Below are 18490 nucleotides of genomic sequence, written 5' to 3' on the forward strand. Positions count from 1 at the left end.
ATACCTATGGTCCTCTACCATATTTTTGCCCCAGCAGTGCCTGTGATGCGTTCACCTCGTGCTCTGAAGGCTGAAATAATTCCTGTGCATCTTCCAGACCAGGAAAATGCAAGCAAACACTCTCATCTGGAACCGCAAGGCTTGTCGGCACCTGCCTGATCATGGGGATTTTTCATTTATGACTCGCTTACACTTTTAAATAATGAATATAAACCTGTCATTGTGCACAGTAAAAGCAAATAGCTGCTTTTTTTTTTTTTTTTTTCCCTGCCTCTCTGCTTTGGTAGCTGATAATGAATTCTTATTTAACTGCAAGCTGGTAGATTTGTTAACCTGGGGATACCTCCCCTGGGCCAATGCGATGCCCATGCCAGCCCACTCAGCAGGTAGCTGCCATTGTAGGGTGGCAGCCAGCCCTGCAAAACCCCTCCAAGATTCTGGAGATGCTTTTGCTGTTGCTTCACACTCTGCAGCTGCTCTTTGGTGTGCAACAAGCTCACAACTAGCTGGGTCGCATGGGGCTGCTTCCAGGTGGGCTCATGCCAAAACCTCCACCACGCAGTGGGTTGCTTTAAAAGCACATGTTGCCTCAGCTTGCACTGAAGCCAAAAACCTAAAGCATGAAGTTTTGGGGCCTGTTAGCCTGTGTATTGACATAAAATGCAGCTCCATAGTACCTGGCTTCTCTGCTGTCTTCAGGGCTCTCTGTACTACTATAAATTTACATTTTCTATCATATAAGGTCACTTTATCTAGCTGGAGGAAACTGGCAGCCTCCTAACATTAAGCAAGTATCAGATGCGGAGTTGTTATTAAATATTAGAGCCAGGTGGGGCAATGCCCTGAAAATTTCTGGCTCATGTAATCCTAATTTCAGATGAGTAATGCTGCCTCCCCGAGGGCACAGCATGTTTCAGTTTAGAGGCAGAAAACACCAGGGTTGCAGAGGAAAACCAGCTGTGTCGTCGTTTAGGTGAAGTTTATCTGTGCCATAGCAGGGTGACCCTGAAAGAGCTCAAACTGGCAGCACCTACTTGCCTCTAAACCGCTGTGATTTACACTAACACAGGAGCTGTGGGAGAGCAGAGTTCCATCATGCTTGTTTTATACAGCTGAAGGGCATGGACCCTATAGAAATATTATATGAATAGTCAGGGCAAAGCACAGAGGAAGGAGAGGCTCAGGATGAGCACCCAGATTAGTGCTCTTTTGGAAGAGAACCAAAGAGACTCCCAGCCCTGTTTCACTGGCGGATCTTGCTTAGAGGAGTTTATCCACGTAGGAAAAGTCTGAGTAGTTCATCCTTGTAGAGAAAGTGGCTGGAGTAACCTTTTCTGCTTCCTTTGTGGGCTTTGCCTGTGGTGGCAAACTTACAGTGTGCTCCTTTCTGACCGACTCATGTTTTATACTTCCCTGACCACAATTTTGTAATGGCACAAGCAGATGCCCGAGGGGGCTGGAAGCAAGGATCCTGTTGCCGCAAGCCTTGCCTGTGCATGCAGAGAAAATGGGGGTAGAAAGCCTGGGCTGAGCAAGAAAAGCAAGGAAATTGGCAGGTGAAAGGCAAGATTTTTCAATGCTTTATCCCTGAATATGAGTTGTTTTCAAGAACAACGTTTGCTGGGGTCAATAAGTCAATGAGAAAGTTTGCAAAAGAGATTGAAACCAGCCCAGAAATCTTCATTCATGCTTGGCTGCCATTTCTGTAACACTGCCCACGTTTGCAGCAGACCCAGCACCACAGGGCCCAGGAGTAGGTTTCTAAGACATTACAAACTGCAGCTCCGTGTTCCAGTTTCAAGACTCATAAGCCCAGCTTTGAAATCCTCACACAGAAGTCCTGCAGACCACAAGATGGTAGGAAATCGCCTCTCCAAGAGCTGTCCCTGCTCCCCTTTACCTCCTGAGGATGACCCCAGCACTCGTCGGATGGATTTAACCCATTCCTCCATCTCAGACTGGGAATTAGCCATGAGCACACAGGTGTCCTGTCCTGCCCGGTTCTGGTCTCCAGAGACTCCTGCAAAAAAACCCGTTTGTGCATCATTTATAGATGGGATTGGAGGAGAAAAGATACATTCTTGTAGTTTTCTTTGCTAAATGCTTTTGGCTCCAAACCTTCCCATTAATGTCTATTTGGCTGTGAAATGAAGCAGTGCTCTTACATTTCGCCCTTGCTGAAGGTCTGCGAGAGAGGAACAGAAACTGTTTAATGTTGCAGCTTGGCAAGGCTGCTCAGCATGCGACGTGGGCACTGACACAGGGCCCTCCTCCAGCCCTGACGTGAATATTGAAAGCAAGCCAGTAGTTTCCATGTGCAACGAAGTGCTGTGGGGACCTCGAAAAGAAGTGGGAGCAAAAGGACCGGCAAAGTGACTTGCCCAAATGATTTTGGGTGAACAGTCCAGCCCAAAAAGTGTGCAACAAAGAGGAGTGAAGCATCCTCACCTGGGATGATTTCAAAGATAAATTTCCCTCCTTCCTCTGGATTGCTGGCCACCTCCTTGATGGTGCTTCCCTGGAGAGACAGGCAGCCCTAGGACAAAGCAGAGTAGGAGCTGCAAATACCCGTGTGCCATCTCTGTGGGGCCGACACTACCATGTGCCAGCACTGAGGATCAAAGTCCTTCTTTCAAAGAGATCGTAAGAGATGGTGGCCTGTATATATATATGCTAAAAATTACTTTTCAAACAATAAGAGACACTTCTTAAACACCAGTTTTTCTGATGAAGTGATTCTCAGAATGAGAAAACTGTTTATTTTGCTCTTTCCTTTTTTTAATTCCCTTCTCATGTTTCTTTAATCCCTGTTGGGAGTGGAAGAAGAGCAAACAAAGGAGAAGGGGCTTGAACACCGGAGCATCCTGTCTCTGCTACACCAGAGAAGGAAAACTGTTCCTTTAACACAGCATCCCTTAAACCCAGAAACCAAACGCAAGGTTTGCAGGAGACAAGTTGAGAAAAAGAAGAAAAGGGAGGCGAAATAAAAAAAGCAAAGTGGAAAACAGCCATTTCTTTTGGACCTTCCTTTCTCCAACTGTCGTGGTGAACATGGGCAGCTGGGTCCCCACTGGAGGGGATGGGTGGGGACCGGCATGTGAGGGCCGAGCAGGCCTGTGAGTCAGCACCGGAGGCCTCCCAGGGCAGGAAATAAGGCTGAGCCACAGAAATGAAGTTTCTCGGTGATTTCAGCCTCCTGAAAGCCATCGGGCTCCTGTGAGCGGTGAGGACCGTCAGTGCTCCAACAGCCTGAGTTTCAGCTGTATCAGTCAGAACCATTGATGGGATCAGAGAGGTGTGAAATGACCCGGGATGGAGCATCAGGGTCACAGCAAGAGCTGCCAAAAGCGCCGTGAATAGCAATAAGCTTTTTATAGCACTTTCTGTTTCTACATTCCGTTTACAACCTGGGACACTGCTCCTCCCAGTCACCCCTGAAACGGGGCAAAGCCAGAAGTAGGACCTGGATCCTGCCGGGCTCAGCCCTGTGATTTCACCCCGAGGATCTACTGATCGCCTTCCCTTTACAGGCGTTTTCTATCTTGAGATTAATTTTGCTACCAGTAACAATTTGCACAGAGAATGGCTTTTCCAGCAAAGGGGAGGACCTTTCCCTGAAATTTCTCAAAACAAGGAAAAGATGGTGGATATTAAAAAAATAAGTTACAGTATAGAGAAAATGGTTGAAAAACTAAAAAGTTATCCCTATAAATTTCTTCCTGGCAAGTGTACTACAATGCTGAGAGATGGTTTATATGGGTAAGATGGAGAAATGGTTTATGTGGGTAAGACGGAGAAATGGTTTATATGGGTAAGACAGAGAAATGGTTTATATGGGTAAGACAGAGAAATGGTTTATATGGGTAAGACAGAGGGCTTGTTACAACCCGGAGGGGCTGCAGAAGGAAGGATGCTGCCGGAGGACTGCGGACGTCGGGCACTGGTGCAGACATTTAAATCGTGCCCAAGTGGATGATCACACTCCTGTTTTGTGCAAAGCGTTGGGCACACGTTGTGCTCCCCTGAGGATCTCAAAAAGCATCAGAACTGACGTGCACCAGAGCATTCAGCAGATTTCGAGCCCTTTCCCTTGGAGGAAAAGGCAGCGGGGCAGGTTTCCTCTGGCCATGCCGGGTGGACCGGGGCAGCTGCCGAATAACACAAACTGCATCCGCACCGCTGAGCCTTCTGCAAAGGATGGGGCTGGGCTGGGATACAAACCCAGAGGCCGGAGAGAGAGACATTTCCTTTCATTATCCCTCCAGCTGCCCTCTACCATGGCAGGAGGTCCTAAGGAAGCAGCTGCCCTTCGCTGTCGTCCATCCAGCCCACAGCCCTGCCATGAGGCCTGTCTTGGGCAGATCCTCACACCCAGCCTGTGCTGAAAGTCCTGCTTGGTTTTTCCTAAAAGCATCCTGTGAGATGCCTTCCCCACCAAGTGCATGGCTGAAACCTCTCTCAAAGCTCCCAGCACCTTCTGCACCCACTGCTGCACCTGCCATCACAAAAACGGTGGTGTACCGAGCTCTTTTTCTCCCCAGCCTGTTTCTGTTGTCTTGGAGAATGACAGCAGCTTTCTAGTTGGTAACTGCTTTGGGTTTTTTGCAGCACCCCGTTGCTTGGGCACAGAGCGACCAAGCCCCAGCAGGGCTTGCAGGCACTTTAAGAATTTAAGTGCAAAGATGATCCTGATCAGGGTATCTCATCTCTGTTATGAAAGGCAGAAAACCTCTTCAATACCCTACTCCAGACCCATCTCAAACCATTTCCCTCCGAGCAAAGCTGCAAGAAAGGGGAGACTGAGGACCAGCAAAGCCCAGCAGCCTCGTCCTACCTGTGGTTTGACATCATCCTCATCCTTGTAGTAGTAAAGCTGCTGGCCCTTAAGCACGAAGTACCGCTGCTGCCAGTTCTTGACGATGGAGCGCTGCTTTTTCAGCCAGCCGATCTTCAAGGGCCGCTCCAGCGGGTTGGGGGAGGCCGGCCGGGCACCCGCTGGCTCCCCGCTCATCACGCTCTTGGAGCGGGCTGCCAAGGAAAGAGAGGGACGGGCTGGGGGGGACGCCCGGGGACGAGCTGCCAGCGGACCCGCGTCCCCAGGGCCGAACTGAGCTCCAACAGCGAGAGCGGCTCTCTGCCCCTCTGTGCTGAGCAAACTGGCTAGAGTTTTGAAAGGAAGTGGCTGCAGTATCTGTCAGTATGTGCTTCCTTTTTCCTGCGTGGGAGTAATTGTCTTGCAAGTGAGAAGAAAATCATTAGCTCTTTTTTTTTTTTTTCTAATGGGAGTGTGTGTTTTTTTTATACCCACCCCAAAGAGCCTGCAGCAGCGATAGCAGAATGACCCAGCCTGGCTTGGAAAAAACTGCTTGGAAATTGCAGTTTTGCCCTGGGAGAGCGTTGCCTGGTGTTTCCAGTGGGGCAGTTCTCACACAATGGGACTGGAAAGTCTCCAAGGGGGGAAAAAGTGCCGCTGTGGATTTAATGGCTGGGCAGAGCAGTGTCCCCTGTCTCCTTTTTGCATCGCATAGACTGGTGGCAGGGACTGGTAGTGTGGCCCTGTGACATCTCTAAATGCTTCTGTGATAGTAAATGCCTTGGGAGGGATCGTTTCCAGAAGGGATTTTTGCCTCTGGACAGGGCACTGGAGGACGTCAGTGCCACCCCAGCTGGGTGGAGTCAGCATTTATGGTGGCAGGGCAAAAATAATTGCATGAATCCAGGGGAATTCAGCTTCGCTGGTCTCTGCACATGGTGATTTCCTGAGGTTTTATATCTCCCCTGCCAAAAATGGAGCTGACGGCACCTGTCTGCGTCCTGCGGGTGAGGGCGGTGAAGAATTCGGGCCCCTGAGCCCCACAGCGTTTGCTGGCAGAGGGCACTCGGGCTGTGAGGGAGGTGGGGTGTGGGGACGGGGGACAGGGGAAGCTGCGGTGGCCCCGTATCTCTGCCCCCAGACGCCTGCTTTTCCCCCAAGCTGGTCAGCGGAGCAGAGAGCTGCAAAAGCTGCATTAGAGGAGCATCGATGAATCCTGACGTGGAGCTGAGTGCAAAGGACAAGCTTTAAAAAGGAGAAAATTAAAAATTACCCGTGCTGCCTTGTGATGTTTGGGACTGGGGGTGTCTCACGCCTGGACGGGTGTTCTCATTGCACAGACACCCCCAGGGAGCATGAACCTACAAAACATTTTGCGCTTGGTGCTGAGCAATTAGGGTGGTTTCAGAGGTCAGGGGTGCTGCAGTTCAAGAATGTGCTCAGCTTCCCTTTCTGAAATCCCCCGGAGCAAGAAATCCCGCTGTGTTTTGCTTTCATCCTTTGGAGCCAGGCTTGGGTAGGGCACTCTGAGCTCACCTCTCCACTACAAACCTGTCACAGAATTGCAAATCACTTCTCAAAAAATCAAAAAGGATTGTGAATCCAGAAATCAGCCTTCAAAGTGCAGTGAGGATGCTGCTTGTACCTCAATGTGTGCTGAGGATGGGACTGTAAGCAAGGCGCTTCGAAAGGGATTTGCCCACCAGCTCCCCTGAAAAATTATGATACTGGGGATTACCCTGATGCAAAAACCGAAATGGGGTTTCCAAATTGCACCTCAAGCTCCGGGCAGCTTCCTTGCTCTTTGCCAAAACATCTGCACTACTCAAACCTCATAAACATTAATACGATTCTCAGCAAACTGCTCACGACCAGCATCGCTGCTCTCTGTAAATCATGTTCCTTCATGTCTTGCGGCTGCTGCCGACTCCTCGGAGGTAAGGATTTTTGGGGAATGATCCGCAGGGGTGGAGCAGCTGCCAGGAGCATGGAGGCCAGTGGGTGCAGGGCACTGCCTGCCTCCCCCGAACGCTTTGCTCTGCAGAAACCACAGCCCATTGCCAAAGAGCAAATCCTGAGTGGGCTGGCTCCAAACTAGCCCCGTTCTGCAAACAGCAGCACTCCCACGACCCAGCACTCTGACGTCCTCCTGAATTTTGCTGTGTTCTCCTATCCAACCATAGCACCTCATCTCCCCCTCGATGAAGCACAGGTGCTGATATTTGCTCTGTTTAATTAGCACTGACATTTGCAGAGTGAGGTTTCTGTACCAAGTGGGGGTGACCACAAGGGCTTCATCTGAAGTGGAGCTGTTGCAGGACAGCTCGCAGGGTCCAAACTCACACCCAAATGGGTGGAAATCAGGGATGTGTCTCCATCCATCCACTCTATGTTCAGCCTTCCCCAAAGAGCTCAGCTCAGCCCAGCAGCACTGATAATCCAACGGCACAAGACTTGGAAGGACAAATTGTGTCTTTTATGAAAAATGTAATGGTTTACTACATTTTTTAGATATTAATCTTCCTCCAAGCCCATGGAGGGCTCTGCATCATGGAAAGGAAGCGACGTGCTAGCCAGGGGTTCCTCCTGCTCTCAGCCTTGAGCTTAAATTGCCCAGTCCTTGCTGGAAACAAGGTTTATTCTCTCCCTCTTTGCAGCCTTTCCCAGGTGCATAAGGAATGTGCATTCAGAGGGGTACACCTGGGTCCCCCTTCTTTAGCATCAGCCCTCCTGAAACGCCAGACTCAAGGTGCAGCCGGAGGCCTGGGCTTAGCCGTGGCTTGGCCGTGCTCATGCACGGACACATGCACCAGTGGGAACATGCAGGTGTATTTTTCCTCCACATGAGACAGCTCTTCCTTGTACTTTCGGCTCATTTAAGGCCAAAATAGCAGTTTGCAGGATCCTGCTTACCCACGATGTGAGCACACCCCAACCGCTGTCCCCACCGCAGGGCTCATGCGGAGGCGTGGGGAGGGACCTGCTGTGGGGAGCTTGGCTTTGCAGACAGCAAAGCTATTTTTGCCCAGCAGAAAGTTTTCTGCATTCACAAAACCAGAACTACCAAGGCTGTGGCTCCCTCCTTTACCACTTTTCCAAGTTTCTACCTTTTGTGGCTAGTGTGATGCCCAGCTCACATGTGATGACCAGCTGAAAATTTTATTCAGGGCAGGGGCAAAGCTTTTTCCCTGGCTCTCACCAGGGTGGTCCAGCGCTTGCAATCACCTCCTCCTTCACCAACACATCCCTGCCACACTTGGCCCTGCTCCTCTGTGCCACTCTCGCAGGGCAGGAAAGAGCCACTAAGAGCAAATGTGGTGCCCCCTGAAGCATTTCCTGTGGTAACCGCCTCTGAAGTTGAATATTTCCTCCAAAACATCCTCACTCTTCCTCCAGCCCTGGGGACCGGCCGCAGCTGGGTGCCTGTGTCCTGCTGCCTGCTCCCTGAAAAGAGGAGCCCTGCCAAAGCGTGAGAAATTGCACCGGGTGGTATCACATTGATGCTGCCTCCTGCCCCAAATCCTCGTCTTGGGCAAGAGCCCTCCCTGCCATCCCCTTTGCTTCTGCCTCACAGGAGGGACATCGGGCAATAAAAAACAGTAAAAGCAAAAGTGCCACAATAGATTTCACAATGAAAATTGCAAACGCAATTCTCTCCTTCATTGAAATAAATTGCTTTCCATTTTTCTCAGCATGAGGAAGCACACAGGAGCCGGCACGCTGTCCTGGGGCTTACAAAAGCTGCTTGTGCCACGGCCACAGCTGGGGACGAGGAGGGGGAAGTGTCCCGAAGCCAGGAGGAGCCAGCAAGGGAGGTGGTGACTAACTTGCAAATATTTTCCACAAGCAAGTCACATCCTTGCTGCACCCCTGAAGATGGCAGCAGCTGGTCCCCGCAGCCAGAAACCCCAAAGCATGAGAAGAGCCGACGCACCGAGCTGTGCCCCAACACTCGGGTCTCTGCACACACACACAACCCTCATCTCACGGGCTCACAGCAGCAGCAAAAGCACCCAGAATTTCATCACAAGCAGATTCTCTTGAAAAAAAGCAATTCCTGGTAACAACACAGGTTCAAGCCTGTGTCCCATTTCCAGCCCCTCTGCTTCCCAGCAGCCAGCAGGCTCAGTGTCCCCTGGCCTTTTTTTCTGAGCTATGGATTAAATTTACCCATTGCTCTGCAGCCTCTGTACAAAAAAATACTAATTATCCTAAGAACGGGCAATGCAGAAATCCAGGATGCTTCTATGGTAATTATGTGGAGATTTTTCCCCTGCTGTCAGGCAAGCTGACGAGTGCTGGTGATGGCACTGCTTCCTCCGTCCGCCTGCAAGCTGCTGGACCACCTGGGGCCTCATCCTGCGCATCGCCAAGCCCAGCCACAGCAGCCACCGCCGGGGAACAGCGGTGCTTTGTTTGGGGCTGTGTGTGAAGCAAATGGTTTGGCCACCCCAGTGAAAGCAACTTCAGATAAAAATCCAAATTGCCTTTGCAAGAAAAATCCAGCCAGGACGACCTTGCAAGCTGACGCAAGGTGCGGGGAGGAAGAGCTCAGCACCGCAGAGTCCAATCTCTCTGCTGCAGGGAGAAATCAAGTTGCCAGTGTGTGCCTTGGGCATGTTTTGGCACCAGTGCCAGGACCATGGAGGGCCTTTGCCTCGGTGCGTGCACAAGGCTGGGCTCGGGCACCCCTTCCTCGACCGCAGCATCCTCGCCCCCAAATCCCCTCCCTGGTTGCTTGACCCAAAAGGAGGAATTGGCTCCACCATGATATTTTGGCCACAGACCCCACCGTGGGGATCCCTCACTCCTTCCCAAAGGCGTTCTCAAGAGGTTCTCATGCTGTGGATGGACCCCGTGGTGGAGGAGAACTGCGCAAAGCCTGGGCAGAGGCAGGAGATCCGTCAGGAAATGACACAGTGAAGGCGTCCTGCTGGGCATCAGAGGGCTCTTTACCACCCGTGAGAGGAAACCAATGACGTCAGGGTGGGCGAAGAAACCTGAGCAAGAGCGAGATTGCTTCCTCCAGCCTGCACCGCTCCGTCCGCCTCTGGGCCTGCACTTCACCTCCTGCAAGGCTTGCGCCAGCAGAACGAGCCCAGGTGGTTTAAATCCCTCCCCCCAACCCTGGATTCTGGGTGGGCAGCACCCCACACTGCCAGGTGCCCCCATTCCCCACCCTACCGAGACAGCCCTGGATCAGCAGCCCTGGCCATGCTCCCACAGCATCCCTCGGTGACAACTTTGCAAATCACTTCTTGCAAATCATTTGCAAACCATCTGCTGTCTCGAAAGCTGTATCCGGGGGGACAGCTCCCCCCACCAAGGCCAGAAGTGGGTTTGGGTCTTGGCTGGAGCTGAAATCGCTGCTGGGCTTGACCACAGACACCCCGGCAGACCCCAGCTTGCACCTGAAAGGCTGAAGGAGAAACAGAAGGGCATAAAGAAACAGTCACGGTACCTATTTTTGCAGCATCCATTTTCAGGTTGAAATCCCAGTTCCGTGGCAGCTTGAGGGACATTTTGGATCAGGAAGGGCTTTGGTTTTTTTTCAAGGGGGACTTGCTTAGGAGACAGGCTGAAACAAAGCTCTGATAGTCCCGTGGGGATCCTGCACCCGGGGTGCGATCCCCCCCACGAAGAGCGACGGCTCAGCAAGGGTTGATTTGCCAACGTACTTCCTCCTCCCTCCTCTGAGAGCGGCTGTGAACAACCCCATAAAAGTACTTTCCTGCCCTGCTTTCCTGCAAAGCTCTCGTCTTGCTTCCCTGACGACACCAAGGTGATGCCGCCTTTTTTTGCTCCCCTTTTTGCTCCCCTCTTTGGCTGATGCGTAGATGCAGCAGCCCAGCCCCAGCCTGCACCAAAACGCGGCTGCCTGGGGTTGCTCGGTGCGCACTGCTCGTTGCATTTGAGGAAGTGGGTGTCCTTCTCGGTGTCGTCGGTGCACTAGAAAATTGCTCGCTGAAGGACACAGCCCAGCACAGAGTTTCGGGAAATGTTTTGCTCGGCAGCAAAGCAGAGTGGGCTCAGGTGGCCCCGGCCAAACGGCACAGGGTGACATCTCTGAGTGCCCTAATGCATCCCCGTGTGCACGGCCTGGATGACACGGGTGTCTTTTTCATTTTCTTATTCCAACTGCTGAATAGTCCCCACAGATGATTTAAGGTTTTTACACCCACTTTGTAACAGCGGTACAAGCAACATGGGGATGCAATGGAGCTGCTCTTGGAGGAAAGGCTGTGGGTATCAGGGCAGGGAGGGCCAGGGGATGTGGGCACTGACCTCACCATGACCACCGGATCAAGAAAAGCCCCTTTCCCTGCTCACAAGAGCGAGTGTGTCCTGTTCCGTGTCACTTAATGCTGGTTTTCCTCAAAAGAAACGGCTGCACATCCACAAAGCAGGCTGCAGTGGAATTGGACTGGGATGCAGCTCATGAGACAGAGGATAAATGCAAGTTTCATTCACAAACACCTAAATGGAGCAAAAAGCAGCGAGGGCAGCTTCAAGACAGAGCAGAGTGCCCTGAAGGCCTAACAGAGGGCTCCAGCCCCGTTTTCCCCCCTTACTGGGAAAGCCCAGGCCTCGCAGAGAGGGAAGTCGCCTTGAACAGAAGCAGAAATAGTGACGTGGGGAGCACAGGGGGCTGAAAGAGGACGCAGCCACCAGCTCCCATTCTGATTTGCAGCCCAGGCGTCATGCCCGGGATGCACCGAGCCTCTTGCAAAGAGATTTTTTTTTAGTGCCATGGTGTAAATTGAGGATGTGCCTGTCAGGGAAGGAGCCGGAGCCTGCGCCCTGCCTGGTCACAAAGCAGCCAGGGTGGACCTTGGTGGGCTAATTTGGGTTAATCACAGCTGGAAAATGAATGGGTTGCTTTGAGCAGTGACTGGAGGCAGCTCAGAGATCCCCAGCTCACACATCCCACTGCTGAAAGTCCAGAGAACACGACGGCATGGAAAGCGATGCGATCGCAACAGAGCAGCCCAGCACGTACCCAAATCTGGACTAAATTAACCCCAATATCCTGCTTTGGACCCAAACTGCCTGAATTAACTCCATTTCTGCTGTACCCTGAGCAGAGGGCCCTGAATGAGCGCTGAATTAAGCATCATTTTTTCCTCTTCTTAATAATATCTGCAGAAAGCTCTAGGAGCTCTAGGGGGTCATGCATTTTGATCCTTTTTTTCTCTTCAACCTGTTTTGTTTTTTTTTTTTTTTTTATGAAAGCCCGGCAGCAGCTTGTGAACAGCCGCCATTCCCCACCTGCCTGTGTGAACAGGATGTCACATGGCACTTTCCCCTCCTCTAGAAAGGAAACAGCAAGTGTTTTAGCCCAAAATCGTGCCATTCAGCCCAACACTGTGTGACTACAGCACAGCAGCTCAGCCCTCGCTGGCAACCCAAAACGGCCCTTCGGAAGTGCCCCAAGAGCTGTTTCAGTTGCCTCCCGCTCGCTCCCATCGGGTACCTGGTGGCTGCCTCCAGTTTTGGGAAAGGACATCACAAGATTGGGGTTTTTTTCTTAGCAATCAAGCCAGGCAGCCTATTCCAGAACCAAATGCCCCAGGGGAACTTAAAAAGGGCAAATTTCAGCCTGTAAGAGTGGTTTTTTTGTTGTTTTTACATCCTTCTATCAGGATCTCATGGAAAATGTGTCTGGACAGGATTGCATGAGACCTGCTCGCACAGAGGCTTTCTTGGTTTGAGGCTTTCTGCGTATGGAGCACAGCTAGCACCAGGATTACCACCGGGATTTGCAGTTTTCAATGTTTAATTTAATTCAATTGGCACAGGATGGGGAGAAACAAGGAGGACTCTTCCGCTGAAGAGCTGAAATGCAAGCAGCGACGCAGATACGGCAGCCGCAGAGCCTGTCAGATGATGTGCCTGACTCACTGCCCCGCTGCCGGCCCGACAGCCCGCCGAGAGATTTCACAGCCCGTTTTCCAAAAGATTTAACACGGAGGGATCTTTCAAGACCTCTCAGTAATGGCATCTAATTGGATTCATAGGACTGCTGAGTGTGGCATGGTGCTGCTCAGCAATTTTCTGCTTAACTGGCCAATTCCTCCGAGGGGGATGTGTTGCGACGCAAGATTTGGGGCTTTAGAGTAACTTTGCAAGGTTCCTATAAAGAGAGGGCATCACATTTTGTTGTTGTTGGAGGATTAATTTGTCTGAAAATGCCCACACAGTATGACAGGAAGCAAGAAGAGAGCTGCTGATGGGTTGGTTTGGCTTGGCAGATAAGTCAAAAACAGTCAAAATAACACAAGAGCTAAAAATAGTATGTTTTGCTGGGTAAACAGAAGGATTCTGCTCTCCTAACCCCACGCAAGTCAGAAGAAACAGCTGAAATGAAGCAGTAATTTATGCTAAGTGGAACTCCAACAATTTTTCACATTCCCAGTGAAATCTTTAAGGTAAAATGAGCTGATTTGCAGGGGGCAGCGGTGCCAACACTTCCCTCATCTTTATCAAGATGGGCCTGTACGATCTGATCGCATTTTCCACTACAAACCACCCTGGAAACGCAGCTGGTTTTGTCCCTCGTGCAGGACACAGATGGTCCCATCCTGCCCACGTGCTCAGCCCATCTGCAGCCTTCATGTGTGTCTTTGCCACGGCCAGGTCTGCTTTTCGGAAGATCCCCAAGGAAGGAGAGCTACAGGGCAAGGAATGGGGGAAAACTGAGTTTAAAACAGACCGATCTCCTTTACGGAGCATGGGAAGGAGGTTTTCAGCATCTCCCCCACTTGCCGACAGCGCTGAACGAAACTCCACTAGATAATGGAACTTATATTTATTTAACAGTAACATATAGTATATAAATAGGGTAAATACTTTAAAATATACAATATATCACATTCGGACATTCGGTCAAAGAAAGGCAACTCTACATGTGTAGCTAAAACATTAATCAAAAGAACAATGCACAGAGAAAGAAGCAGATGGTAGAAATACATCAGGTCTGGAGAACAGGAGCACACGAAGATTACAGTAGTACAAAATGCAACTCCGGGGCTGGTTACAGGGGGCAGGAACCACAGGAGCTTTCATGCGATGCTTTTTGTGACCCCAGGAGGGTCTGGATGGGCCATGCAGATGCTTCCCACCCATCTTTGCCCTCCTCCTGTCATACAGAGCTGGTGAGAGGAGGTGGGGGGAGGAAGACATGCCAGGATCCTGCACGCATCAGAAACAGGAGACACACCTTGGGATAGAAGGTACCGGCGTTTCACAACCTGGTGCCGAGCATTAGCTGATGCTATGGGATTTCCAGCTTCATGAGCTGCACAGGGCCAGACTTCTGGGCCCATCACCCCAAAAAATATCCAAACAATGCACACTGATCAGCGCAGCACATGACACCGTATGCAGAAATCAGGTGTTGACATTTCACTGAGCACTGCAGGCCACAGGCTGGCGGTGCATCCAATCTGCAAACTAATTTGGCCTACAACCAGCCTTGGAGAAGCAAATTCCTATCAGAGCACACGAGGTGCTGGTCTACACAGGCCTAGCCCAGCCACGCCTGCTCAGACCATGGATCAAACCAGGGTCTGACCCGGATCACTAAATCACCCACCGGCAAACAAATGCGACTGTTTAGTCACCCCACCAGGACAGCCAGCTTCTCACACGACGCCAAAGCAGCTTTCTAGCCACATGCCATCCCTTTGCTTATTAAATACACTCACACCCCTCTGCCTGCTCCAACTGGAGACGCAGTGACGGCTTGGGAAGAGGCGGTTTCCACACCAGCCTGTCCCCTGCCGAGCAGCAGCAACACCCTCATAAGCTTCACACTGGCCAAATCCTACTTTTCTCTTCCTTCCGATCCAAGCACACACACCAGCTGATACAGTTACCTCCCCCCTTGCTGATCTGCTCTCACAGTTATTCCCCTCTTGCTGGGCACAAGCAGGAGGAACCTCTCTGGTCACGGAGCCCACTGTGAACAAAAACTGTTGTGCAATGCCGAGCTCGAGCCTGCAGCTGGAGAAACTTCACGTGATCATCCCTGCATCGCCTTACCTAGACATCCCTGGTGTCGGTTTGGCCTCTCCAGCAGCACAAGCTACGTCAGCCTCCCTCCAAACCCAAATTCTTGTGAGAGCTGCAAGGTCCTGCAAACCTTAATGCAATGAAAAGATGTGCAACGTGTCTTGGTACATGTCCCTTGGCACCACAGTTAACGCCTTTAGTGACAGCCAAAGACAGGACATCAGCTTTCCATTTCCTCTAACTTTCTAAGCCTAACTTGAAACATCTACAGCAAACAAAAGCCACTCACGGGCTGGGCTGATGGGGAAAACCCACCAAACACTCCCCCAGACAGCACGCTGTCGCTAAGAGCTGAGCAGTACTACCACATACATTCACACCAGCGGTGTAGAAGTGGGTTTGCGAGTCACAGCTCTCAGCCCAGCGGAGGACACGGTGCAGTGCCCACCAGCATTTCTCTGGAAGTTCAGCTGTACAGCTTGCAAATAATCTTAACAACCCCCATCTCCCTCCCCAACTCCTCCGCTGTTCCCAGGCAGTTTACTAAAACTCAGTGCAGGATGCTGAACCCTCTCCACGTAGCTTTACCCTTCAGGATCACAACAGCCTTGGGAGGCCACCCCTGAACTGCGCTGCTGGGAAGGAAGCAAGAACAGAGCTGTGAGCTCAGCAGGGAAGCCACCCACACGCAGTATTGCTGCTGCTTCTCTCCCAGCCCTTTGGGAGACCCTAAATGCAACTGCTTTGCCCTCCAGCGTCCACACTCAGCACTGCACCCTTCAGAAAGGCCCAAACGTCACTTCAAAAACAAAAGCATGCAGAAAAGCTTTGCATTCCGTTTCTGCCCCACTAATTACAACTAAAGAGGTACAAAAGGTTTAAAGCAAGACGAGCAGGAGACTAAAGACCCATATGAAAAATTTCTTAATATAAAGAGCAGTACGCTTTTGTAATATTTATCAACACTACAGCTTCTTCTGATGACTGACTTAGGACCCAACAGTGCACTACGAGGGATTTTGGCAGATGTTGGCAACGGGCAGGGAGAATCCAGAAAAGCACCAGCTTGTCTGACCCCACAGGGCAAACTACTTCTCTGGGACTACACAAAACCCTGTCACTTTGCCCAGGTGCCCTCACTTTGCCTAGCTAAACTTGGCCAAATTGTCATGAAACACAGACCAAATATTCTCCCTGGGCAAAGCAAGATGAAAGCACCTAAATTCTCCCCTCCAATTTTCAAATTATGGGCTTGGGCCAATATCCTCTGAGTCGACAGAAAATAAATCCCTGCCTAATTCAAGCTGGAAGAGAAGAGTCTCCACAACTAGTCCAGGAAAGCTTCTACGTACACCATTGCAATCCTGAACTGGCTCCACCACAGTAGCCCTGACTCCTGCCAGAAGCCAGGAACTTTGCCAGCACCATGCTGAAAATACTTTGTGGAAAAGGACCCTTCTTCTCCACAATCTGTGCTTTCGATCAAATACCTGTATTTGCAGTACAACGGGCACAAACTTCTGCCCCGTGGTTCCTGTTTAGGGAGATGAAGCAGAGCTTACCACACAGAGTCCTACAGAAATGCAAGAGAGAGGTTGGTATCTGTTAACATATTTATACACGTGCTCACTCTCCTGCTCACTCAGGGTAAATGAAAGCAATGGCAGGATCAGAATATGGAGTATGAACTGTGAAGTATTTTCAGGTGGTTTATTTTCCATCGATGCTTAGCTAGCTCGCAGCGTGTACGTGTCTCCATAACGGGGGTGTCTGTATATAAGATTTATGTCAGCAACTGTTTAAAACAGCAATGTACTTCTGTATTATCTTTCCCTGTCACTCGTTCCCCAGGTTAAAATAAGGTAAAGTTTCTGTCTCCCATGCACAAACTATGGAAAGAAGTAAAATCAGTCAGCTTGTGTTTGGGAACGTTGCATGAGGTGTAAACCAGGGATATTTTCACTATCTGATCACCAAAAAACCAAAAAAGTTTTACAACCTTCAGGGCTCTCATTTTTAAATAATAAAAAGGTATGACAAAATAAAGGGAAGCACTTAGATAAAACTTGCAGCTGTTAAGTACAAACTCTTTATGAGAAGATTTAGTAAGCGAAGCAGGACAGAAGCCTGCAGGTAAATGAACCCAGACTGAAATGCAACACAGACCATGATAAACTCAGCAGCATGACATCTAGAACTCAAGTAACAAACAGGTGATAGACGTGATCCCTGAAAGAAAAACAAAATACCCAGCTGACAGCACCAACGGGGTGCTGGAGCCCCAACCAGCAAACTTCAGAAAAAAAACCAAGTTGGAAACTGTTCTCCAAATTCATTGAAATATCCCAGTGCAGGGTTTCCAACCATCAAGAAATGAAAAGGTGTGTGTGGTTCAGTGTTTCTTAAAGGTTATTTGATGGGGGAGAAATGAACCAAGTTATTTAAAGAGTTGTTCTTACTTGGCAGGAATTACTCAATGAAACCTCAACGTTCTTTAAAACCTATTTACTTGATTCAGTTTTGAAGCAATTTGAACCTCCCACATTCCCACAAGCAACTACCAGTTTCTTGACTCCTTGTCCCCAGTCTATCTCTGGTTTAATCGGTTACAAAAATCTTATTTGCCAAAATATCAGCCATAAAGGAGGGAATGTGAGAGGCACTGCAAAAACCAGCAAGTGAAAATAGATGCAGGTGCCTGGCAGAGGAAGTATGGCTGGAATAGTACAAGATCCTCTCGGAGCCTTGTTTAACGGAGCCTCCTGCTCACCAGGCACTCTGCAACGAGACTGCACGCAGGCATAAACGTGGCTTTCTGGGAAAATTAACATTGCATTCACAGTTACCACCGGAGAAAATGATGGTCCCCAGAGTTGCCATCGTGAACGCAGCCTCGCACCACAGCCAGGGGAGCTGCAGGGCTTCCCCTTCCCCGCCGGCTCCCCGGCGCAGAGGCGGTTGTACGGACAACGCTTTGCGCGTTCCCTGCACAAACACACTCCCAGGAAAAGTTCAGCTCTGCCCACATGCATCGAAGGTTAAGAACAGGCCACGAGGACAGTCGTACCCTCCTACTTCACCCAACAGTCCTTCCAAGCCTTAACTCCTCTTCAGCTACAAACCCAAGATTTGCTCATTTGAACCAAAGCTATATAAATATATTATTAAAAAAACCCACAAATGCAAACATTTACCAAGAAAGGAAGAAAAGTTACAGTGAAATGAGGCCTTGTTATTGTCTTAAATCAGGCAAGCCAGGAATTTCCTCGAGGAGGCTTGTCTGTTTTCAGTCCTGTTCCAACTGCCCAGCTGTCTATGCGTCCTCCAAACTACCCAACATACCCTTGTCAACAAGGTGTGCTTTTAGCGTGTTGAAGATGTGGAGCTGCTGGTCTGGCCGCAAGGTTAAGAACTGCTGGATCAGTTTGCTCGGGTTAGGACCTCTGAAACACAAAAGCATCATTATCAGTGAGTCACATTGCTAAATCTCAACCATCTGGGAACCCAAATGCAATTTCATTAAAATAATAGGCTTAAAGTGATAGCCATGTTCCCATTCCTTCGCCAGTTCTACCCAGGGAGCTTAACTCCATTTGAGATGTGGAAATGGATTTAAAAGGCACAGGATGCTGAACTGTAAACAAAACAAAGAAAAAAAACCAA

General features: G+C 50.1%; 1 protein-coding gene across 3 annotated transcripts in view; it reads right to left on the reverse strand.

Annotated features, from left to right (window-relative positions):
- LOC141916116 (rho GTPase-activating protein 25-like) overlaps window positions 1–18490 on the reverse strand; it is a 52880-nt gene that overhangs the window by 12074 nt on the left and 22316 nt on the right. Inside the window, exons 13-16 of one of the 3 annotated variants that reach the window (XM_074808250.1) lie at window positions 18170–18270; window positions 4835–5028; window positions 2449–2536; window positions 1901–2020 (exon numbers count right to left, since the gene is read on the reverse strand). In XM_074808250.1, coding sequence (XP_074664351.1) covers window positions 1901–2020; window positions 2449–2536; window positions 4835–5028; window positions 18170–18270 — 503 coding nt within the window. Of the gene's footprint in view, window positions 1–1900; window positions 2021–2448; window positions 2537–4834; window positions 5029–9997; window positions 10017–10274; window positions 10642–18169; window positions 18271–18490 lie in introns of those variants that run through there. The other 2 variants (XM_074808251.1, XM_074808252.1) reach the window with 2 other exon arrangements.

This window comes from Strix aluco, chromosome 28 (genome assembly GCF_031877795.1).
Source record: "Strix aluco isolate bStrAlu1 chromosome 28, bStrAlu1.hap1, whole genome shotgun sequence".
Classification (NCBI taxonomy): Eukaryota; Metazoa; Chordata; class Aves; order Strigiformes; family Strigidae; genus Strix; species Strix aluco.